Source organism: Pavona decussata, unplaced genomic scaffold (assembly GCF_977016875.1).
Source record: "Pavona decussata unplaced genomic scaffold, jaPavDecu1.1 SCAFFOLD_67, whole genome shotgun sequence".
NCBI classification, from domain to species: Eukaryota; Metazoa; Cnidaria; class Anthozoa; order Scleractinia; family Agariciidae; genus Pavona; species Pavona decussata.
Genome location: NW_028145486.1, coordinates 4,435,397 through 4,460,718, shown reverse-complemented (window position 1 = coordinate 4,460,718; position 25,322 = coordinate 4,435,397). Strand labels below are relative to the sequence as shown.

The following is a 25,322-nucleotide window of genomic DNA, read 5'->3' as shown; positions in this document are numbered from 1 at the left end:
AGTTCCAAGAATTGCTTTCAATTTCATCTGATGTTAAGGCTGCTAAACTCAGGTCGTTGAAAGTGTGGTTTCGTTTGGTTCTTTGTTTCAAAGAGTGTTTATTTCAAATCCACCGATTGTAGCCAATCAATCGTAGGTGAGTTCTCTAAATCTTTCAAGGACTGTTTGAAATCCGCGCTTAAAGTGCCGTCCAGAGGGTTAGTTTGTAATCCATACGTTCAGTAATTTTCCTAAGCAAGATTGCGCTGTTTTTAACAAGCTAAAGAGTAGGAAAAGTTCAAGTCAAAACTGAGTTCTGGGTTCTGATTTTTAGTGTTTGAAACTCTTTTTTTTAGTCTGTCTAGTACTTCTGATTCGCGATCGTTTTACACAAGCGTGTAGCTTTTCTGGGAAACAGATGAACTTAGAGGGCGATCACGTGTAAGCTTGTTTAGCTGGCTAGCTAGTTTTGTCGAAAACTCCTACAAATCTGTTAAATACACAAAAAGTAACGCTGCGATTACATTCAGAATCTCAGCTCGGTCTCGCTCGGTATCGGGTGCCTGGATTGCAGCTAATTTTGCCGGGATATATCCACTAATGCAACGGCCTACATCCACATCGGGCTAGCCGGGGTAACTGCATAAGACGCAAAAGCAATTTTTGCATAAGCAAGACTCAATTCTCTTCAGAGCAAAATCAGTTGGCCGATCTTTGGCTTTCTGTATACCATAAGCTGCTAGCGCTTGAATCCAGATAAAACACACCAGGGAGAAATATTAATTAACGCCGGAAAGAGAAACCACCCGAGGCATATCTATCAATCTTTTATGGCATTGATGACTTTTTGAAGATTCTTGTTCCGACATACAAACCGTCTGCAAAAGCTTCGAAATTCACTGAGCCTGATGTCTTCCACAAGGTGTGATAATAAAATAAAACAAATTAATAAATAATAAAAAAAAAACAAATAATCAGATTTAAAGGGACCATGGGGTTCACATTTCAGCGCATGTGCATGAATCTAAATGCTTTTTTCACTTTCTTATCAACTTTATGGCCTTAAAATCCCACTCACATATACTTCAGTAGTCACATTCTATAATTAGTCTAAGCAATATGACTGATGACCAAAATTCTCAGAAAATGCGAGTGGATTGTACTCATGTCATATTGTCGATATTGAATTTAGTGTTGACCCGTAGGATTTATTCCACGGTTGATGCGTTTACAGTTATTTGCGTGCGAAATAACACAATCATATGAAAAAATTACAACCCGTCTTACCTATTCCCTTCCGAATGGTTCATAAACAACGAATTAAAATAAACAGGCTTGGGTCATAGCGAGAAAAGGCGAAATTAACGTATTTTGATTCATGGACATGCGCAGAACCATGAACCCCTCCCTTTCATGTCAATCACACGGGGAGTGCTAGCTTGCATACACAGTCTCCCGAGCCAGAGGCTGTGAATTTTCTAATAAAATAGATTTAGTCAAGAACTAAATGTCCATGTCGTAAGTGGTTATAAATGCTCAAATTTACAGTGTTCCTCGATTTCTGAGAATTTTGCTTGTCGAAAACAATATAGCATGACTAAACATGATCGTAATCAGGATTAGCAATGGTCTTTCAGTTTCGTTTCTGATATTAGGAATTATTATTCCATCACTTTAGATCTTTCGATTACTCCGTTTACGCCGGAATATAAGCAGTTTTTGGAAGTGATACGACAAGTCGTAAGCAATGGACGTCGACAATGATGATAATGGTAAGTCCGACTAAAGGCGCTGTTACGCTATATAGGCAATTTTTCTTGCAACTTGTCTCGCAATTTCGGTGAGCCGTTGCGACACAAGTTGCCCGAATCGTTGCCTTGTGTATGTCACCTAGTGCAGTCACCCGGCGTTGCGAGAAGTATATCCGACTTCTACTTCTCGTAACGATTGTGGCAACAAAAAAGTGCGAGACATGTTCATTTCAGAGGATGTTACACTTGGCAACGATTCGTGCAACTTGTGTCGCAACAAAATGGTGAGAGAAGTTGCAAGAAAAATTGCCTAGTGTAACAGCGCCTTAACAGTTAATCTAATTGGAATTACACATGAGTCAGCCTTGCCAGAAGTGCACAGTACCCAGTAGCCTGCGAACGCAGACGTATTTCCGGCTGCCCCTGCTCTCCGCCGAAAATATGTCTGCGTTCGCAGGCTATGTACCCGGCAAACTATAATGCAACTTAAGGACGGTGCGGGACAGTGCTTCCTTTCGCTACTGCTCATACTATCTGGGCATCTCGGGATGATTCTAAAAACTTTGATTTCTTTTTGGACCATGGGTAACTGCTATTTCAAAACTATTTTTGCGCGGTTTACAACAATGCAGGGAAAGAAGATTTTAGCAAGTGTTGTTGAGATCCAAAAAGAAAATTGGGGGTAAATACACATTTTTCAGAAATAATTATAAGGTTCAATTTGAAAAAACGTTCTTTGAGAGAAAGATTCTGTCGTAATTAATGCCCATGGGCATTATTGGAGATGTTAAAACCCGTGAAATGTGTATGTAACTTCAGCCAGGAGTTGTATAAGTCTCATATAAAACACGAATTGTCAGCCTAAGCGCAATTAGTATAAATTTAAATCTGATTAAGCGCTTTTTAATTTAACTATTTAAATGTAATAATACGGTTTATTTTTTTGCGTCGAATGAATGTTACCAGCAACGTGAAATCAGATTGCAGCAATACTTTTCGCAAGACACCCCATATAATATATAAAGTAACCGCGTTTTCTCAGGACCATTCTGGGTAATATTGGCAATAGATAGTTTTTCTACGAACACGCTAGCTGCGCTCGCTCCGCACTGTCACGAACTCGGACCAATATTTTAATGGCAAAAATCTATATAAACTATTCAGTTCGTTGAGTTTTAGCTATCCGAATTTTTTTTTTTTTTTTTTTTCGTTTTTTGGTAAACTAAGTCCACTGTAATTTACTTCAAACTTTCTGTAAGTGTGGCAAATAGCCAGAACAAACTTTCTGCAAGCGTGGCAAATAGCCAGAACAAACTTTCTGCAAGTGTGGCAAATAGCCGGGGGGTAACGCTAGACCTTCATCCCAGTCACATTCAGTATTTTAACGTGTGACGATAGCATTTACCCAGAACACGAGGTCCACATCGACGAGGCAGGAATTTTGGACAGAGATCCAGACTTGTCTACGAAAGGAGTTTGGGAGGCAATTTACATCAAAGCCGACCCTAAACAGAGACGGGGGGGAGATACAACCTTCCAGCCAGGTCACATGTCACGTGACCTGACCAAATCACTGTCAATACTGAGGCTCCACAAACAGAGTCAAAAGCTTAGGATTTTACTTTCATACAGGGTAGAGTCAAAAACTTATAAATTCAACGACCGAAATTGGTTTGTTGTTGTTGTTTCATGCAATGTTTTCCCGTTCGAATTCTTGTATTTTCCGTAGCGTGGCAATGAATGCGTCAAGGGAACAAGTTCCGAATGCGCGTAACGGTGATGTAGTTAAAATAAGCTAATTTCTCGCCTAGGTTGCGGCAAGGTTCCCGATACATCAACAACGAAATGAAATACAACAATACCTCGTCTTTTTATCCATTGTTACGTTAATTTCTTCTTTTGTGTTCAATCGTTTTAAGGAATATTCATAAAATGCTGAACAATGTTTGTAGAAGTATCGAGAAGTTTGGAGTACTCTCACCGTGTTAACCGTGCGCTTACTGCTCGCTGTGCATCATCAGTCGTAGCGACACACTATATACGTGGTTTAACACCAGTCTTGTGTAGAAACACGTTTCTGTCGGCTGTGAAAAATGCTGATGCTATCATCTGGCTTGAGGGGAGCTAAGCGGACGATGTTATGGCCTGGAAGTCGAATTCCTTTGAATTACGCTCCGTGCATAAATAGCTTAGGAAAGTCAAACGTCCTTAAATCAGGTGAGTCATATGAACCAGATTATTATATAACTACCGGGGATACAAATTTGAAAAGAAAAGCTTTCTGCTCCGCTGCTGATGACAAGAAGTAACAATAAAAGAGTTGAGAACATCTACAGCCATTATGTATTCGTATATTCGTCGGAAACCGGCGCACTGAGTGATTTAGTTATATTTTACAGTCAACTTTCTTTACAGCTATCTGCCCCCTTACAGAGGTGTTCGCTTTCTGATTGCAGACGAACAAAAGCTAATGACTCAGCCTTGCACTGTACCCGCCATATTGAGCTATATTGCAATGCAACAATATACAACAATGATATTCAAAATAGAGTATTTTGCAGCAATCAATTACTATCATGATCTTTGTTTTCTTTTCTGGAAAACCACGGAAAAAATAACCTTTTTTGTTTCTTTTTTTTTTTTTTCAAACAAAAAGGTTTTGTTATTAAATTAAAAAGAACTAATGTTTTGTTATGTTCACTAAGAGTATTCAACTCATTTGCAATGAGGTTATGCTGGGTGTTACAATCACCAGCATTCCTTAACACCGGCAGGTTGTACACACACAAAATGTTCAGTGTTGATGAGAGAAAGGTGTCACACTACCACAATTACGTTTTGATTCTTCCCGATTTTTATCGTTTGGGTTTCGGCACATCTTCGTTCTCAAGGATGTTAATTACTATTTGACAAAAGAGCAAGTGCTCCTGCAGTAGAAGCAAGATAAGCTTTGGTTGTGGTTTCGACGGTCATAGTCTTGGAGACAGGAAATAGTGTCATTTCAAAGTGAGATGTCCCGAGATTCAACGGCGTACATAACCGCGGGTGAAAACAGAGTTGGAACCAGTGGAGACCGAGATGCTACTAATCGAGGCAGAGGTGCAGCTGCTAGGCGCTGCTGTTAAATGAGTATAAAAACGGGAGTAAAAGAGCGCAAGTAGGTCACTTTCGACTGGATACGCGCAAAGCCTGAGAATGCTCGAAGTAACTTCTTTGCAGACTTCTCTTCCACTTGTCCGCCCATCTCAAATTTGTTGTTTGTGCACGCTCCTCTATGAATTCAATACTTTCGGGTCATGGGCTCCAAATACTTTCAATGTCTTGCTACTCCACCGTCTTGTAAAGGGCTTATCGGTGAAAAACTTCCGTTGGCTCGTTTAGTTAGCTTGAGTGTAAAATTTGAGTTTGATGAAAATGACACAGGTAATTAAGACAATAGGTATCGTGAGTACATTGCACACAAGAAGCAACCAAAAGGAGGCACAAGCCGACTCGATCTGGAAATTCTCGTCCCCCTGACGACTGGCAAGGGCGTTTTCAACATAATCCCTGCACGGGTGCCCAGACAGATGTTGAAATGTCTAGTTTTGATATGTGGGCACCGAGCTGAAATAAACACATTGTCTAACGCCATCGTCTGGTCTTTCGGGGTCTAAAGTTTACATTGCGAAGTACTCCCCCACTTTTTGTCAGGACTCCAACCTGGAGCGACTGCAGCTCAAGCTCTAGGGTACGGGAAGAGAGGAGATCCTGGACTTCACCAGGGGTACAGGCGACCCCAGTGTTTCTGCCATATGCATATGAGCCGTTTTTTTGTCTGAAAATGGGAGGAAAATTTGTTCAAAAAATGGGTAAATGAGTCTACCCCGAGAAAACGTTTTGAGGAATCCCTCCCCAATTCTTAATCTGGCACGCATCATCTAATATATTGTGGCTATAAAAGGAATTGCAGACCCAGTACACGGCGTTTGGTTAGCACGAACTGTTACTTGTTGACGTGTTCCTGTCAACAGCTGTTTTTCATTGTCTGAGATTGTGTCTGGAAAAAAATGGAAAAACGAAACCAAACTTGAGGGCAGTTACCTAATGGTGGCAACCCAAAGTCACGAAGATATTTAAAAGAAACAAAGCAAACAAAAATAAAATGCTAAGGTTTTCCAAGAACAATTCTTCAATGAAAAGATCTGAACTTATTATTTAAAAACATCAACAATCCAAACAGGAAAACAATGCTTTGAACAGACATCAAATTTCGGCATGAACAAGTATTATGAAATAAATTTAAGACAATTAATTCAAGTTTCGCAACAACACTCACTGTATCATTGATGATCATAGATATACATTTGCAACGTTGGTAAGCTGCGATCAGTCTGTTTCTGTATCCGTAACAAAAGGCACGGAACAAAAAAAGCAAGGTAAGGGAGATTATAGTTTCTAAAGGAAATGTGGTGCTGCGTCGGTCAGGGAGTGGAAACGAATGTTTGGTTTTACAAACGGAGTTGATAAAATAAATTTGGCCACCGTAAAGAGATTCGAGTGCCGACGTTTCGAAGAACGAGCGTTAGCCCTTTGGCGTCAGAGGAGAATGGCTAACGCTCGAAACGTCGATACTCGAATTTCGTTACGGTGGCCGAACAACCTTAAAAAACTTTGTTGATAAAACCAAAAATACGAGGATAGTTTGCTAAGGAACTGTACTTTGGCAAGATTTGGCAAGACCACAGTTACAAGACGTTGAGAGATGCTGTATCTTTTGCAAAATGTTTGACCACTCACGCACTATTAGTTCCTTATTGAATTTGAAAATCGTTAAAGAAAGGAGTATTAAATTTTACAAGCTTCTAAAATATTCAAAGATCGAAAGTTCGTTTGCTTTCGTAACCCACAGATATTCGAGATATTTACTCTGGAGGAAAGACAAGGGAGGGTTGGGGGTGTGACCAATCACGTTGCAGATTATATAATTCGATCCATAATGCATGCTGGCATGCTGGAGAGTCAGACCGGTGAACGAAAACGGCAAAGGTTGTTGTGTTGATAGTCATTTCCCTGTTGTTTTTTTTTAACGTTTGGTGTAAGGATAACTCTGAATACGTCTGAAAGGTAGGTTTTACTGCTATAAAATCAGCCAAGGGCACGACATGAGGCAAAATTAGTTCTTTTACGGTTATTTCGTATAATATCTCAACACCGCTAAACAACACATCGAAACATCAGTTCGTCGTCAACCTGCGTCAACTAAGACTTCAACCTTTATTAATACTACTGATCCTTTAACATCCTTTGGGATGTTCTAGGCAACAAAAGCATCATTTTTGGTGTAGATTTATATTCCAATCGAGTGCTTTTGATACAGACCTGATGATTTTAACACGACTTGAAATATCTTGACTGGTTTGTTGGCAAGCGCGCAGATTCGTAGCGCATGTTTGTTATAGTTGTAAATTTTCAGATGCGTTGAAAGTTATTATTGTCACTTTACAACCGGTTCCGTGAATGAAATATACACTTCTGATAGAAAATCTAGTTTTCGTGTTGTTTAAACAAGTTTATTTTGTCAGGTTGTTTTACGAAATAATGAACCGTAAACGATGTATCAAAGACATGCATGGGGGACCTGCTTGCTTGAGCTTAGCTTGAGCTTATAGCTTCTATACGCACAGCCGGCATTTGGGTAGTAACTAGCAGAGTGCTGAAGGAAAGCCTGGTTGAGAACAAGTTATTTGTTTTATGATGCGTGGAAAACAGGAAAATAAACAAAAATATTTAGTTTTGGGGTCAAGAGCTATAAAGCAATTTGTTGAACGCTTCTGTCTGGCGTCGAAGGGTTCATAAACGGTGACGAAGCTAAAAATATTGCTCGAATTTTTCATCGTAATAACAGCGAGTAAAACTTAGGTTTGTCGGCACTCATTGTGGCAAAAGCATATGTACAAATTGTGCATATTTTAAAACAAATAGCACGCAACAACGACAAAAATAAAGCGCTTTTAGTTTTTGTTTTGCGAAGAACATACCATGTTGATCATTATGATAATTTCTGATATTGCTTGGCGACCAAAATGAGTCGGGAAAACACTCCCTTTCCATACTTTAGCATTTTTCGGCCATCATTGTTTAAACTGATAGTATGATTTCCTTGTTAATATACAAAATTTGGTAAGTATCTGTTTGTTATGAATTTTTGTTAGTCGGATTTGTCTCGACCACGTGTCAAAGAACTGAAAATCAACGTTTGCTTCAGCTCTCGTAAATGTTCAACTAATTGAACCCCAGGGGCAAATTTTGTTGTAATTCTTTCGCTTTGCTAAATGGTCTCATTAAATCTTCTGAGAAAATTTTAAATTCTTCCAAAAAGGACCTGTTCACGGTCAAAACGTACGTTTATCGTTTACATTCGCGCCATGATTACATCATCAATAAATTATTCAATTGCGTCAGTTGTATATTAATCAGTCGAGTTAGTTATGGGAGTTTGTAATAATTGACCAACGTTTAATCATTTTAATGTTTGTTTTTGTTTGATCAAGAATAACTTGGAAATAGACTACGGTATATGTTGTATTGAGAACACCATTATAATGAAATATTTTGTAAGTGTCAGTATCAAATGACCAACTGAGGCAATTTAAGTTGAGCTTCTGAGATATGAGATAATGTCATTTTGATATTGATACTGACAAGATGTATGGTGAAATTACTGACAGCAATTGGCAAAAATAGCAAGAAGCTGAAAATATCTTTAAAGATGCTGCAAATTTTTCATAGACTTAAAAATCAGAACTTCAACAAGTCAGACAGAAGGTCAGGCTAGACACACCCTAGAAAGGCTCACTAAGCACATAGCCGTGAACCCCTTGGGCTTTCACAATGTGTCTGGTTATGACAAAATTGTAATTATCAGTGTCATGCAATAATGCAAAAACCACTAAATGAAGATACATAATTTCTGGTGAAGGCTCACTGGACAAGTTGTACTCCCTCTACTAAAAAAAAACATAGAAAAGCAAGAGAGAGGTAATACATTAGGAAGTAAATAAATAAACTATTGAGACACAACTTGAAAGATGGAAGGTTGCTTAAATAAACAGCTGTAAACATCTCCCAATATTATTAATTTGCTGTCTGATAAACCTTGATTATCTTGCATCTTTCACGTTGTTTTATGTTTTAGTCTATAATTCGCTGATCCTGATCAGCTACACAAAGATCCAGTTGCAAACTTCTCCTATTTGTAAAAGAAGACATCAGCGTTCTAGTCTCTCATAGGATATTTTAGAGTGTAATTAAAAAAACCTTAATTTTGTTTTAGTCATGTCAACTGCAAAGAGAATGAGATGGTACATCCCAGCCTCTGTCACAGCCAAAACCACATTCAATCCCATCAGATCTATTGTAGACAGAATGAAGATCACCCCTAATCCTGCAAAACAGATGATTGCTCTATCCATTGGTGAGTTAACAAAATTAATATTAAGGGAATCAAGCAAGGAGTGTAGCTCTGGATCAGATGTCTACCTCTTGGCATGGGCTGTATACAGTTGAGCAACTTTAAATCCTAAATTTTACATAATATTTATTGCAAACAAAATTATATTTGTATACTAGTGCTAAATAATTTTTGTTGTTGTCATGATGTTCATTGAATGATGTAAATAGATTCGAACTGGGTTTGGGGGGAGGGGGTACAAACCATAAAACCTTCTGTGTGGTGTAAGTGGAATGACATCAGTTATTTATTGATGGTTATTGACAGAAAGTAAATGAGAATATTATTATAGGGCAAATTACAAAATAATATTTTTCAGGGGATCCATCTGTGTTTGGAAATTTGGAGCCTTGTAATGAGATGGTGGACGCTGTCGTGAATTGCGTAAAGAAGGCAAAACACAATGGATATGCTCCATCAACAGGTGCGATATATCTTACTAACACTTTCTTCTGAGATTTTAGGCCACCTAAAAGTGTACACTTGAAATTTAGCACACCCTTTGTGTTAGAAGTCAGCGTAACGTAAGTAGCAGGCAACAGGGGCAAATGCCTTTTCCTGCTATGGGAAGAAGACAAAAGTCCAGGGCCCAGTTGTTCAAAGCCTGATTAAGCTAATTCTGGGTTAACGTGAACTTTGATTCGAGTTTAATTACTAATGAATAAAGTTTTGCCAAAAGATTTTTGTGCCTCAGTTTTGACGAAAACTTTTTTTTACCATTAGCTTACAATTAGCTTTTAAGAACCTTCTCAGCTAGCGAGCTGAAAACCTCGGTTAACTTTTAATCGTGGATTAGCATTAATCGGCTTTCGAACAACCGGGCCCAGAGTGAAGAAAGTAGCAAATTAGCAGACAGAGTGTAGTTAATTTTCATTTAAACAATCAGTCATTTTAAATGTACCAAAATATCTCCGGAAGGGCAGGGTTCTATTAGAAGGCAGGACCCAGGCACTGAAATCCATTTACTCAAAATCCCGGTTTGGAGGGGGGGGGGGGGTACCTAGTACCTGCCTTTAGAGAGATTTAAAGCCAGTCGAACGAAGACAAATATTATGAATTACTTGTGCTTATCTATTCACCATTAAGAACCCTCCTATCACAAAAACTATTCAAAACCCTGACAGGGATGGGGTGGGATTTAATTTTATTGTTCAATAAAGTTTCAAACAAGGTGGGCCCATGCTATCTTCTACTGGCAGATGTTACCCCCTTCATATTAATAATAAACAAAACAAATGAAGAAAACTGATGTACTATGAATGTCTGCTTAGTTTTGTGACCCACTTTCTAATGCTACCCTTTCAGTGCAGATCATCTTTTCTTTTGCAACCATTTGAAACAATAATTATTAAATATTACACTAAGCTGGTTTTAAATTTTCCCTACCCTTTCATATAGGTTGAGGGGGAAAAACGTACCCCTTTCAGAAGTAAGACTTCCTGTGTAGTCCACTATCTACAGAGGTACCCCCCAGGCAAAATATCTTTACAGTTCTGTGTAATGTTACGGTTGGTGAAGTAAAATGTATATTGATTACATAAACTGCAAGTACTCCTTACCAGTAAATATTTTCTCATAACAGACAGCTTGTTATATTTGAATTGCAGGCTATATCAAGACACGTGAGGCCATCGCCGCTGAACATTCTTTCCCATTATCTCCACTAACTTATAAGGTACAGCATTTAATATAATTTTAAAGAAATAATCTTCCGACAACTTACGGTTTTTAGTTTGAAATACGGATGACATACATCCATCTTCAGTTTTGAATGCAAATAGAACCGCTTGTCGGTGCAATATGAAGATGGATGTAGGTCATCCAAAACGTATATCTCAAACTAAAACCCTGTGTTGTTATTTGAAGATTATTTCTTGCCTGCTGATATTCCTTAAATATATTATTTTTTTGAAAGAAGAAAAAAATGCAAATATGTTTCCCTTCTCAGACTTTCAATTTTTAATTTTTTTTTTCAGGATGTTGTTTTAGCTTGTGGGTGTTCTGGAGCCCTGGAGCTAGCTCTTGATGTTCTCCTCAATCCTGGTGACAATGTTCTTCTTCCCAAACCTGGCTTCTCTATTTACCAAACCCTGAGCATTTCACGAGGACATGAAGTCAGGCATTACAATCTTCTGGTAAGGAATAGCTAGACATCTTAATTTCTTTGTTTCTTTTTTTTCCCTTGTTCTGTAAATATTACTTGTAACCACTGCTCGCCTCGACTAGCTCTTGCTAACTGTGGGCAGTGCACATTTGTTTTAAAAAGATTACGTCAAAATCAATAAACTGAACTGATCTGAAAGTCGTTAACAATGTATGAACTGAGAATTTAATACAAACAAGGCAATTAGATCACTACCGTGAAGGGGGTTTGGAAATGTGATCTTAATTATCATAAAATTTGGTGAATGTTTGCCTACTTGAAAGTTAGATTATAGCCCCATTTACACGAGCAAAAAGATCGGCACGACACCCCAAAATTTCGGGCACCGGTGCCATATTATTTTTGGACACGCTATGTTTACACTTTTAAAATCAGGAGGTGCCGTGCCAAAAAAGTTGGCGGCACCGTACCCAAATTTTAGGGTGCCGTGCCGATCTTTTTGCTTGTGTAAATGGGGTTTATATAATTCATCCAATTTCCAAACACATCAAAGATGGTCTAAAAAAACTTGGCTGTGCATTGCTTTTTGAACTGGCCTCACTTCTTCAAGTTGGTGTTTGGAAATTGGATGACACACTCTTCCTTGAGTTTGATAATATATTACTTCTCAATTAACTTGTTTTGATTCAATTTTTATTAATTCAGTTAAAATATTGCACAATCTAGTCCTGCACTCAGGCATTTTTCGGAAAGTTCGCAGAAGTGAAAGGGCTAAACTTGTTGACATTTCCTAAAAATCCAGCACGACAATTTACATTACTTTAACAGGATAAATTTTCATTTTCAACTGGTGTGAAATTAAATTATTAGAGCATACTGAAACAAAAGAAGACTCTGGACACACTATTTTCGTTAATTGTGCATTTTAATTTGTTATTGTAAAGTTATATGTTAAGGAACCTTCAGTTTAAGATAAGCATGGTATTCTTGTCTCAATGGCCCACACTGCTCCTGTATATATACATGTAAGGTGATTTATTTGCAGCAATCTCATTCTTTCAAGTTGATTGTGACTTGCAATATTGGGCAACTGTGGGAGAAACTTAAATGTCATCATGCTGTTCCAAGCACATGTAATGTCAAAGTTTGCTTGGAAGATCCCCAAGGAGGTGTGCTGATCATTTTCAAAGCAGTTTTAATTTGTTGCCTGATAAATTGCTGCAAATCTTAATATCAGTTGTATAAATTTTAATATCACCACTTAACAACTGCTGTAAAAATTGCTTGCATGTTAAGAGAAAAAATTGTTTGCTTAGCCTGACAGGTCCTGGGAGGTTGATATTGATCACCTTGAATCTCTGATTGATGAGCGAACCAAAGCCATTGTTGTGAATAATCCCTCCAATCCGTGTGGTTCAGTTTACTCCAAAGAACATCTTGAGGCCATTCTGGAAGGTACAACTATAACTTAGTTTATTGAAAAAATTCTAACAGTGAAATTAAAATAAGGCAGGTGCAGTGAATGTTGTTTTATTTTGGGTAAACACCTGATAACATTGATGCTTCTTAATATCCAATTCATGATATTTGAGGTGGTCCTTAAGATTCATGTTTATAATGTTTGACAGGCTATTGGCTATTAATATTAAATTACTACTAGAAACGTTAGTGTGATAATTTTTTTTGCTTATTATTTTGTATTTTTCTTTTGTAGTGGCTGAAAAATACATGCTCCCCATCATTGCTGATGAAGTGTATGAATATGCTGTGAGTATCCAAATATGTATATAAATGCAATCATTTATTCTTTTTTCATTTCATTCTTTTTCTGTTATGACAAAATAAAATGGTAGGGAGGGGAGACAGGAGTGTATGATGTATTTTTTATTATTCCTACCCCTTCCTTGCTGGCTACTGCCTGACTGCGCTCTTCTTCTATTGCAGGTTAGTATAGATGTATTGTGAATTGAGAATAATATTGTAGAATACTATTGAATTGACTCAATGTTTGCACTACTGCCACCATCTTGTGTATTATAACCATTTTATCCCAGTTGTATGCATGCTATACCATCTGAATCTAATGGAAGGATATGTTGGAAGTAAACATACAACAACTTTGTATATAATTTTTAAGGTATTTCCTGGATACAAGTTTCATCCTCTTGCCCAGCTGTCAGAGAATGTTCCTATCTTAACTTGTGGAGCAATTTCCAAAAGGTAAGAAGAGAAAGGTAACCCTATACAGGGACACTCCCTGGAGGTTTATGTGGAGTATCATTCTGTTTAGGAGTTGGTTGAGGGCCTTTCCTGCATCAACTGTTTCAAAAATTCTGATCTGATTGTCATGGAAAACTTAACACACCTTTTTGCGTAGTGCGTGACTGTCTATGTGGTACCACATATGCCTTTTGCCATATTTTGGGAAAATTTAAAGCAAATTTTTCATTTGGGTTCTGCAGAAATTATGTGGTTTTTGCACAATCTTATTCCAACATTTTTTCTCAGGTTTCCAAGCTAGAATTTTTTCATACATTGCCCAAGGTTTTCACATTGAATTTTTGCTTTGAAATCGTCTTTTGAGTGAAACATCACAATATTTTAAAGAATGATAACATTGTTTTCCTTTGCTTATTATGGAGAAAAAAATTTGTTTACAAAGGAAATAAGGGTAGCCAAGGATTTCTTATGGAGAGTTAAAAACATAAGAGATAACTCTTTAAAAATTCTGAAATAAAGAGAATTCAGCTCATTGATTAATTATAAAGGTTCTAAATGTTCGGTCTGGGGAGACATATAATCAACATGATGTCGACATTCTGTAATTTAGTTGAGGTTTTAGAGAGGTCAGCTCCTTAGCTAATTACAGTCCCACATAAACTACAAAACTGACGATCGAGTCCAATAGTTTGGCCTGCATATTTTTGAATTAAAAATCAGCTATTTAATCCTTGATGATTGCAGGACTTGTAGATTGTTGATTATTCACAAGTAAAATGTACATCAATTTAAGCTAAATATTTGCTGAAAACTTACTTGTAGATTCCTTGTGCCTGGTTGGCGGCTGGGGTGGGTTCTTATCTACGACAAAAATGAGGCATTTGAAAGTGAGGTAATGAATTTTACTGTGCCAAAATTACTGTGTATTTGATTAATTTTTGATAGTTAAAGCATATATATAGCAATTAAAGCAAACTTACGTTTAATGCAACTTAAATAATTATTTGTATTAGTAGGCAGGGAAAGATCATATTTGTATTCTTGGTATTGAACTGGAACTTAAGCTGGGGTAAATATATGTTTTCATGTGCAAATACATGTATTTTCCCCTACAAGAGCCTCCATTGCAAGTGTAGGTCCAGTTCAATACATACTGAAAATACTAATATGGGTTATTAAAATACAAAAATATGTAATCCTTATGATAAATTTAAGATAGAAAATGTACCACAGTACATTTTCTATCTTAAATTTATAATTCGCTCTGCATGTTTTTGCATTGAGCACTCCTGTGACTGAATGAAGCAATCATTGTATTGTTGTTTTGTTTAATCCTTATATATATTAATTTGTATTGATTAAATTGTAAATCTGATTTATTAACATTCTGTTCAAAGTGGATAATAGTTACATGTAGAAGGACTTATAGCGGTTAATTACCAATAAGATGCGCCTACTGCATTCAAAAGAGTCGGATAACGTTCTGTTTTAGTGGATGCCAATCAAAGAAAAGCCCTTGAAATTATTTTGAATACTGACATAATTCCAAGGTAACTCGACATTAGGAACTAAGAATTTAACCTTGCTAAGAGAAGGTAAACTTTATTTCAATTGATCAAGCGAAAATAAAAGGTATTTTTGAATTAAAAATTTCAATTTTCACTGCACATGATAATTTGCTCATATACTTGCACACATTGCTGGTTTTGCAAAATTATCACATGTAGCAAATTAAAATGTTTCATGAAAAAGTATGGCTTCATCTAAACAATGCCCATTCTTTTAGATAAGCTGGCTTTTTAATCAACTTTTATAAAGTTTACCATTTGTCAGCAGATACAACTGTCACTTGCTTGGTTTTGTTGCCTGGAAATGTTCTCAGAATTCAAAATAATTTCAACGGCTTTTCTACGATTGACGTCCACCTAAATGCAACTTTATTGGAGTCTTTTGGAGGCGATAGGTGGCATGTTATTGGTAACCGCTGTAATTAAATTTATTGTGTGACCACAGGTGAAACCAGGACTAATAGCACTGTCACAGCAAATTTTGGGTCCCAACACTCTCGTTCAAGGAGCTCTTCCTGAGATTTTGGCCAACACACCACCAAGCTTCTTTGAAAACACAATGAAAATCATCCAGGTTAGTATGTAACAGTGCTTTAAAAAATTAATTAAAGATCATCCTCAATGACTTTCCATGCCCCAGTCTTTTGTCTCAAAACTTGCTTGTTCGTTTGTCTTTTTTGGGGAGGGGGTGGAGGCTAACTGGGTGTCTTGGAACTTAATCTACCTCAGCAGTTACCCTGCTAAAAAAATGGAAGGTTTTAAAATTAACTGTAATTTAATATATTTAATTTCTTGTTTGTTTAATGGTATACTTCCTCAGAACAGGTGCTGTATGGCACAGATTTATTACCGTTGGATGTAGGAAAAATAGTTCTGGGCCCAGTTGTTCGAAAGCTGATTAACACTTATCCACGATTAAAAGTTAACTGAGGTTTTCAGCTTGCTCATTAAAAATGTTTTTAAAATCTAATTTTAACTTAAGCCAAAAAAAAAAAAAAATGGTCACGAAAAGTCAAAGTCAAAACTGAGGGACAGAAATCTTTGTTTAGTAATTAAGGACGGTGCCTACTATTGTTACTGCGCATACGTTCTGCGCATCTCGAGATACTCGGGTTTCCTATGGGTGGTGCCTACTAAGACGGGGATAATTTTGCGCGGTTTAAAACTATACGGAGAAAGCAGAACTTAGCAAGTGCTTTTGGTATCTCAAAGGAAAATTAGGGGTAACCATGCATTTTTCAGAGATAATTAAACTTCAATTTAGGAAAAAAATCCCATACATTGCTTTATATTTTGGCACTTTTTAGAGATATTATTGCTTAATTATCTCTGAAAAATGCGTGGTTATCCCCAATTTTCTTTTTGGATTCCAAGAGGCCTTGCTAAAATCTGTTTTTCCCGCATAGTCATAAGCCGCACAAAAATACTTCGGTATTAGTAGGCACCGTCCTTAAACTCAAATCAAAATTATCATTAATCCAGGATTAGCTTAATCGGACTTTGAACAACTGGGCTCTGTATTATATAAGTTTTGGTTTTCAAACTTGGAATTTATTACCTCAAGCAATTAAACAAGAGAGAATCTAGTGATGTGAGAGAACTTGAAAAGACAACAAATCATTCATGAGTTGAATTTGAATTAGTTGTTATGAAAAAGTAACTAAAGCTAATTTGTCAAAACCATTACTAAGAAGTAAATAAAAATTAATAAATCAAATAATTTATGTAGATCAACCATATTGTTGTACAGTTGCACAAATTAGAAAGCTTAAAATTATTGTTCTGCTGCAATTTTGCCAACAGAAAAATGCTGAAATCTGCTATGAAGCACTTCTTAGAATTCCCGAACTAAAACCTGTCATGCCGTGTGGAGCAATGTACATGATGGTGAGTCAACCCAACGTTTTTATCTGCACATTTAAAAAATCTCAAATAAGAATGCACTCACAGCATAATGAAACACAATAAGAAAATTATGTGAAGCATTAAACAACTGAAACAGTTTTGGATAAATATACTATTTACATTGTCTTAGAGTGTAGAAAGACTTCAAAGACTTAAACACAATCTGATTCAGGCTCATTATTATTATAAAACTATTATATCAACCCCACCATTCAAGAAATTGTGATCATACATCTAACAAAGCTTTCAACATTTGATTTAATATTTACTAGATACAGTGTACATGAAAAAAAAAATTGTAGCAATTTCAAGCATTGAACTCAGTTAACAATAAAATATATTTTTGTTTCTTCAGGTTGGTATTGACATTTCTAAGTTGGATGGCATTACAGATGATTTGGACTTCACAGAAAAATTGATAGCAGAGCAGTCAGTATTTTGTCTGCCTGGAAAGGTAAAAATATTAGTTTTTCTGTCATCAATTTATATTGGCAGCATGTGCATGCATGCAATATTTATTGCTCTTGGCATTTGCTTTCAAGGACACAGTTCACCATTAATATTTTAGTGATCTGGAATTTTTTCCCAGAGGAAGGGAGAGGGGGTGGGGGGGGCACTCTTCGTTATAGGCTATATAGCTCATCATCATCATCATCATCATCATTATCATCATCATCAGGCATTAACAATTTAATATAAAAGCAACAGCTTATTACGAGAGACTATGTATACAGATTAATCTTCTATAATTTTATTGCTAACTACATGTATGTGTGGTACCAAAAGGTATCATGGTTTTTTAGCCATTTTGGTCTAAAATAGGGTATAGATTTTAGCCTCTTTGGTCTGAAAGTCTGAAAACAGGTATGGGGTTCTAGGAACCAGCCTGAGGTCTGAAAATGGATATATGAACTTAAGAGGTCAGGTCTGTAAAAGGTAACCCAAAATTACGTAGTTTGGTCTGAAATAGGGCCAGGGTTTAGAGAACCGAGCCACACACCCTCACCAAAACCACTTCATTTTATATCAGTGGCAGATCTACATGTAGGAGAGGGTTGATGTAGATGGGATTGAGGCACCGAAAAAAAAAGCTTCATTTTACTTCATTTTAAGTCGAGAAGCTTTACTTAACTACAGCTGTACTTTTAAATTACTTACACAAATTTTCCACAGTATTGATGATTCTTTTGCTTTGTTATTTTAGTGCTTTCAGTACCCAAATTACTTCCGCATTGTCCTCACAGTACCTGAAGAAATGACCCAGATGGCTTGCAAGAGAATAAATGAGTTTTGCAAAAACCACAGGAAGAATGATGCAAAAAATACCATGGATATCTAAGAGGTTGTTATTGGTAATACTGTTGATTTTACAGGGTAGCAGTGGTAACTAAAGTAAAAGGCAGGCCAAGGGCCAGGAGGGAGGGAGGGAGGGAGGGAGGGGTGTCCTCTCATATAAAAATGACAGTAGTGATCGCAACCATCAGAGAAAGTTGAAAAACAACCTAAAAGGTATGAATCTCATTTTGCTGTGTTGTTCAATCCTAAAAGGTAACAAATCACTCAACTGACAATAAATTAATACAATGTAGTTCCTTTCATATTTTGCAGCTCAATAACGCAACAAAACTTCCCCTGATAAAGGGATGACAATCACCCAAGTCATTTTTTATAGAGGAGTCACACCCCGGGGCCATTAGGGCTCTACAGGTTTAAAACCATTACTGCCTGAGAATACTGAAAACGTTTTTATGCTGGGAACACGTTAGCTTTCAAGTGTGCAAAATAGTATTAAGGTGTGAAAGAAGTACATTTTCAACCTGAGAAACTGAAAGAATTTTTATGTAAATTACAATAATAGTCTTTCTGAAGAACACCTTTGTTTCCAAATGTGCTTTACTGACAATCCTTTCTCTTTCAAAAAAGAAAAAAAAGAGAACAAGGTAACTTTATAGAAGAAGCCTATATTTGCAAATATGAAGGAATAATGCACAGGTAGCTTACATTTGTATTTTGATACTCCTAGCTTTAAAACCTTAAAGTAAACTATATATTAATATATTTCTAGCCATTGGGATGTTATCACCAAATGAGTGGTTCTCTTACTAAAAACCTTTTCTCGCAAAAATGTGTGCTGTAAACATTTTAAGATCACTTGAGTTGTAATAGAACGATGGGTTTTTGGGACTGAGTTAGAAACAAAAAAAATCAAATATGCTTTTGGTCACATTAATAAGTTGCATGCAATAATTCAAATTCCATCTAGTGTAAAAATTATACACATTTCTTGAAAAACTCAACAAGACACAAATCAAGTTAATGCCATGGTACCAAATTTAAAGGCAAATAATTTTAATTATACTATTTATTTGGTAACTTATAAAGAGGTGTTGCATATTTTTTGGGTTTGGTAAATGTTTCGTCTTAATGCAGATTTTTAAGGTTCAAATAAAGTAGAGCATAAAGTTTTTGTAAAATAACCTGGATTTTGTGTCCATGAAGACTAATCTCAGTCCAGTAAACAGTGGGCTAAGGTAACACATTTGAAGTCAATTTCATAAAACCTAAAATTATTTGCAGAAATCATAATAAAAAGGATTACAACACTGTGCTCTGATACCAAAGATTCTTCTACACTTAAGGGGCAAAATTTAATCTTGCATGTAAATCTGTACTGAAGGAATTAATTTCAATCTGTAACCCTTTAATTGATTGTGTTTGTACCAAGACTCATATGCTCAAAAAATAAGTTTTGACTAAGTTTTTTTCAAAACACTGGCTAGTAGGATTGAGTAGTCACCGTAAAGTGACTTCTTTCGGGCAGTGTGAGATCATCTCTGGAAATGGTTTCAAGATATACTGAGCTTCACAGCACGCCAGAACTGTAAATCGATCTGATGTGATACGTCTTAGCACAATTAATAGACTTATATACACCACATATAGTGGGATTGAAAACTGAGTGTCCAAGAAGTGGACATCTCAGGATTTATTTTCAACAAGTGGGTGTCCAAAGAATGCCTGGACAGTCATCTGTTAAAAACCTAAGTTAAAAAGTGTCTTAAAGTTATTTAAGAATTGAAAATGGAATATTGTTCATTATAAATTAAAGACTTGGTTTGCATAGTTAAAGTATGCTATACTAAAACTTAATTGTCTGCAAGAGTTTAAAAGTGAATTTCATTATTTATTTAAGGGCAAAATATTATAAGGAAAAAATTAAAAGTCTTGAGCAGCAGTTACATGTATTTGCACCTTATTAAATTTTTATTGCTCATTTGTCATGGTTGTAGCAAAGTGGTCATTTCTCTGGACTATATTAATTTTGTGTAGTCTCAGAAATATCCATACTCCCCCCCCCCCCCCAACAGGTTTTTTTGTTTTGCACCCCACTCCCCTCAGGAAATTCCAGTTTAGCTTCATACATTGCTTCTAAAATTTTGACTTGTAAGACCCCCCTCCGCCTAGGAATTTCCAATGACCTTCCATGGAGTGGGTATGGATTTTTTTCTGGAACTGTGCATTCTTTTAATACAAGTTGTGAGAGTTTGGACATTTCATGTTTGGTGACCTTTTGCTTTTTTCTCATGACCTGCAGTTTGGCCAAGTAGACATATTGAAAGGAGAAATTAATTTCTGATCACTACTTGGGCTTAAAGGGTTAACCCTTAACCCCTTATATCAAAGGACATATTCTCTGATCTTGTTCCCATACTTTTCTTATAAAAGTACTGGGGAGAAATTACTAAAATGTCAAGAAAATTCTTAAAATAAGCATTGATTAGATATTACAAGGAGAAATTTGATGCCGATCACTGGTACGGCTTAGTATATGTCATTATATTTAGGGATGGTGCCTACTGTTGTCTCTGCGCATAACTTCTGTGCATTTTGTGATATACTCAAGTTCCTATGGGTGGTGACTAATATAGGGATATTTTTGCGTGGTTTAAAGCTATTCGGGGAAAGCAGAAATTAGCAACTGCTGTTGGTATCTGAAAAGAAAATTGGGAGTGACCATGCATTTTTGTTTAATCATCTCTAAAAAGTGCATGGTTACCCCAATTCTCTTTTTGCTCTTCTATGGCCCTTATTCCTAAGACATACTTTCCCTACATAGTCATGCATAAACCGCACAAAAATACTTTATTAGAAGGCACCGTCCTTAACATAAATTTCACTTTAATTTATTTTAATGTTATCAATATCTCACTTCATAAAAGAGTGGTAGCCTGGCTGTGATCACATCAAAGGTAGCATTGTTTTGTGGTACTGAATAGAATGTGAAAACATCTCCCAATTAGGGGAGAGCAATAATTATTAAGATGCAACTGTTCAAAGAAATAACATTCTTTCCATGACATGTGAGAAACCAAGGGAAGCACTACTAGATATCTGAAGACAGGGCATTTCTTGCTGTTAGAGAAAACCACTGTTTGTTAGCTCTTGTGTTTTGATGGAGACCTTTTCTTGGGAATTTTGTTTTATGTCACTTGTGATTACATGTAACACCAAGAAAAAGCCCAGAAATGGCAAAGTAAATATAAAATAATAACAGAATCAAAAAAGGCCATTTAATCGTGATCTAGCTATTCCAGTTTTTTCATGCTTGCTCTTATCCTAAGCCACTACTGTTTTACAGAGTGAGGTATATTATTAAAATGTGCTGTCAAGCTTTTTTGGATAACAATATTGACAACTTTGGTCACATATTCCATTATTTAAAAGAAAATTTTAATTTTTGTGACTAGCAGGGTAAATACTAAATAATATTAATATAATGTGAGAGTTACATAATTTTCCTTGGCGAGTGTGGTTATTATAATATTTAAATTTGCCAAAAAATAGAGTATTGAAATTAATGATGTACTTTATTATGGGCCAATAAACATAAAAAAATATTATTGTTCACAGAAAAAAGAAGTCTCCTTCTCTTTTCTTAAGTTTGTAGCTTAGACTTTCAACAAATAAACTCAGGACAAAATTTTGGTAGGGGTCTTACTTTAAGAAGCTTTACACACGATCTTAGATGCAGGATTCATACAGAATCTGGAACGCTTTTAGTATGGAAATCTACAAACTAGTTTTCCAGACATGGAAGAACTCTGGAAACTAAAGATTAATCTGGAAAAGATGGGTTGAAAGGTCTGGAGTTTCTTTTTCAAAGCTGCGTGCACCAAGTGCTGAATGGCTAAAATGAAGCTTTGTCAGCTAGTCAAATTTTTCTTTTGAATTAATTTTGGTCTTAGCAGAAAAGTTCAATCACAAAATCATGAGAACTCCCTCTACCCTATCTCCATTACTATTTTGTGTGTGATAGTTTTGTTTTGTAATTGTATTGGGCAAAAAGGAGCAAAGACGTAGGGCCCAATGCCCTCATGCGTCTTTCTTACTTGCCCTACTTGGAATTAAGGAAACTGAAATGACTACTACGCAGGCTAATGAAAGTGCAACCATGGCTAATTGCACAATGTAAAATGTGAAGTGTCAAATGCATCCCTATCATCCTTGATTACGGTACTTCTAGTTATTGTAATTTATTATAGAACTTTATTATGGTAATGCTAAATATAAAACTGTATCTTCACTATGTTAGGAGACAAGACTCTCAAACTTTGCTGTTTTACTCATTTTATTGTGCTCTTTCGAGTAATGTAGATGGATTAACTGGCATTCATACAAATTGAAAATTACTGTGTCGATAAAAAATTATATTATAATTTTCACATAATTGCAAGCTGTTAGTCTACACTGAAAATAAGAACAACATGTCAAAATTTATTGGCTTTGATGTTATACTTCATATATGCACAAATAGCCTGTGCCACATGATCTGGATCACTTGCAATTACTAATGCACAAACAATTGACAAACTAATTGCAAATATTTTTTTGTTATGATTCGTTGCACTTTCTGAAAGCTCTTTAGATAAATGCACACTGGTGAGCCTGACGCGTCAAAAGACTAAATTGTTTCTGTTTCTTTTAAAATGCAATATGGACCCACTCAACACTCAACAAGTCTGTGCAAGAGTGCTCTTTGATAGCTGTAACGAACTGCGCAGATGAATCTTTAAACTACACATCAGATAAATACCTTGTAGGGTTTTGAATAGTGGTAAAATTTGTTTGATCTATCACCCCAGAAGGACCCAACATGTGGGTAAACTTTCAGTCAATCACGAGGTCCACGAGATGTGGAAGGCGGGAAGATGACAGACTACAGCTACAAGCTTGAAAGTTCCCAAGATTGAAGGGAAAGAGATAAAATGCACCACAACTGTCATAAGATTAAAACTTGAAAGAAAAAATGTGCGAAGAGCCATTTTCTCTGCTTTCACACTTACAACCGCATAAAGCGACCCGAAAGCAGGAATGGACGACCAATCGCTTGTTTACTCTACACTGCACACTGCTTCAAATACAGTGTGCCACCACAATTTTGAACCACGCGGGAAAGAGCAACAGCAGGGAAACAGGGCAAACCCTTGAATACAGAAGGTGAACATACTCACGGCTGCATTCCCCAGAACTTTGCATCATTTCCAGCATCAAAAGCGGTGGTAGTTGTCAGTGATAGCGCTTTGGCTCGTTCACTGTCTCTTCCAAGGTTTCTTGTGTTGAAGCTCCAACCCTCGCGTCGAACGTGAAAGAAAACCCCCAAAACACGCCCAACGACATGAGTTGAAGGAGGAGCTTTGTTTGATGCCCAGCAACTGAGCAAAAACCCGAGGTTAAGGCTATGTTAGGGTTAGAAAGCTAGGACCTAGCCATAGCGACTGAGGACAGCGAAGCGAGGAAGAAAATGTTGAACTACCGCCATTTTATTTCATAGTATTGACCAATCGCAACACTAGTTCCAGGACCTGCGGAGACGGGAACGACGCCCTCCCACGCAGATGTTCTTAGGGGTTCGTCACGCGTTCCTGCCCCACGAACGTCTGCTGAAACGAACAGCCACTTCCGTTCGTCGGCAAATTGCCTTTGTCTGAACAGACCAATCAGCATTGACTCATCATGACAAGTACATGCTGCGAAACAACGGAAATCATCACCCGTGGAGATATTTTCGCTTCCGGACGTGCATATAGTTTATACGATTGAAATTTTTCCTTCCATAACACCCTGCATTTTCTTCAGTGATTTCACTGAGAGAAGCGGCAAGAATTCCAATATTTGCCAATTTGTCTACCTGGTCTTTCATAAGATTTACAAGCGGCGAAACCACAACAACAAATAGTGACCAGCAGCTTCAAGAACTGAATTGTAAACAAACGATAGCGCTTGATAAATAAGTGACTTTCCATAACCAGTTGGAAGGTTTACGAACACATCAGTTTTCTTCTCCGCAAATTGCACTATGACTTCTCTTTGATAAGCATTCAACTCCCTTATACCAAACGTTTGGCACACATGACCAAAAACTACATTTAAGCTTCGCCATCCTGTCTAGGGTAATATTTTTAATATCAAACACGAGTTTACCCAAAATTGGGAAACGACTCCTGATTGGTCTGCAGTCGACGAACGGAAGTGGCTGTTCGTTTCAGCAGACGTTCGTGGGGCAGGAACGCGTGACGAACCCCTAAGAACGTCTGCGTAGGAGGCTACGGGCTTGCCTGAACATGATAACCTCGACAGGAATGATTGGAACAGCAGACCGCGGGACTGCGGAACCGGGCTGTGGAGCCTACTAAAAATGACTTCGCAGCTCTCTAAAGAAACAACTGACATAAACATTCGGGAGGCAGCGCTAGCATGGTCGAGTGCCGTAGGGCGCCGGACACTTGAAATCCGGAGGTCCCGTTCAGACTGCTAGCTGGAGTTCCCCGAGTTCAACTCCTCGGCCGCCCAGGTCCCCGGCGCTTTGCGGATACTCGCTTAATACGGACACTCGTTATTACGGACAGTTTTCTTGGTCCCGCTCCATACATTCTCCTTAAAATAAACCCGCTTAATAAGGACACTCTGTGATACGGACACTTTTTCTGGTCCCAACGGTGTCCGTAGTAACGGGATTTGACTGTAGCCTGCTGGTCTGCCTCCTGCCAGTTGCGATTTTTAACCATGTGATTTTCAATTAAAATTATTCGTTTGTGGAGTTTAATGCTCGGCCCCACTAGCACTTGTGCTATAAACACTTCCGAGGGTAAAAAAGGCTTATTTATTATATTCTAATTCGCTCACCCGCTCAACCGAATATAAAACATTTATCATGTAATAAGCAACCACTTATAGGGTGTGTCAACACGAGCCGTGTACGACCCTCTTTATTATGTCTTCAATATCAACTGAATTACAAACAG

General features: G+C 37.1%; 1 protein-coding gene and 1 long non-coding RNA gene across 3 annotated transcripts; one reads left to right on the top strand and one right to left on the bottom strand.

Annotated features, from left to right (window-relative positions):
* Positions 1–20,300, top strand: LOC146478201 (tyrosine aminotransferase-like). 2 transcript variants are annotated; one of them, XM_085112920.1, is made up of 14 exons: positions 1–136; positions 1,658–1,751; positions 9,046–9,186; positions 9,542–9,646; positions 10,830–10,897; positions 11,199–11,357; positions 12,643–12,781; positions 13,041–13,093; positions 13,464–13,546; positions 14,369–14,438; positions 15,560–15,688; positions 16,918–17,001; positions 17,375–17,473; positions 18,224–20,300. In XM_085112920.1, exons 2-14 carry the CDS (start codon positions 1,727–1,729, stop codon positions 18,356–18,358), a joined length of 1,290 nt encoding a protein of 429 aa, XP_084969046.1. In that variant the 5' UTR covers positions 1–136; positions 1,658–1,726; the 3' UTR covers positions 18,359–20,300. The 2 variants fall into 2 exon arrangements, with proteins under 2 accessions (XP_084969046.1, XP_084969047.1); XM_085112921.1 differs by lacking the exons at positions 1–136; positions 1,658–1,751 and adding an exon at positions 6,724–6,836.
* LOC146478200 (uncharacterized) lies at positions 12,243–23,831 on the bottom strand. Its single transcript, XR_014865270.1, has 4 exons — positions 23,532–23,831; positions 18,178–18,266; positions 14,363–14,407; positions 12,243–12,774 (listed from the first exon to the last, which is right to left on the bottom strand). It is a non-coding gene; the product is annotated as an uncharacterized LOC146478200 (long non-coding RNA).
* Positions 23,832–25,322: the final 1,491 nt, after the last annotated feature.

Excerpts from the sequence above, each read along its gene's own strand:
- LOC146478201 (XM_085112920.1), top strand. The coding sequence starts at position 1,727 with ATGGACGTCGACAATGATGATAATG. Across the intron at positions 13,094-13,463 it reads ATGAAGTGTATGAATATGCT|GTATTTCCTGGATACAAGTT; the intron begins GTGAGTATCCAA and ends ATAATTTTTAAG. Across the intron at positions 15,689-16,917 it reads ACACAATGAAAATCATCCAG|AAAAATGCTGAAATCTGCTA; the intron begins GTTAGTATGTAA and ends TTTTGCCAACAG.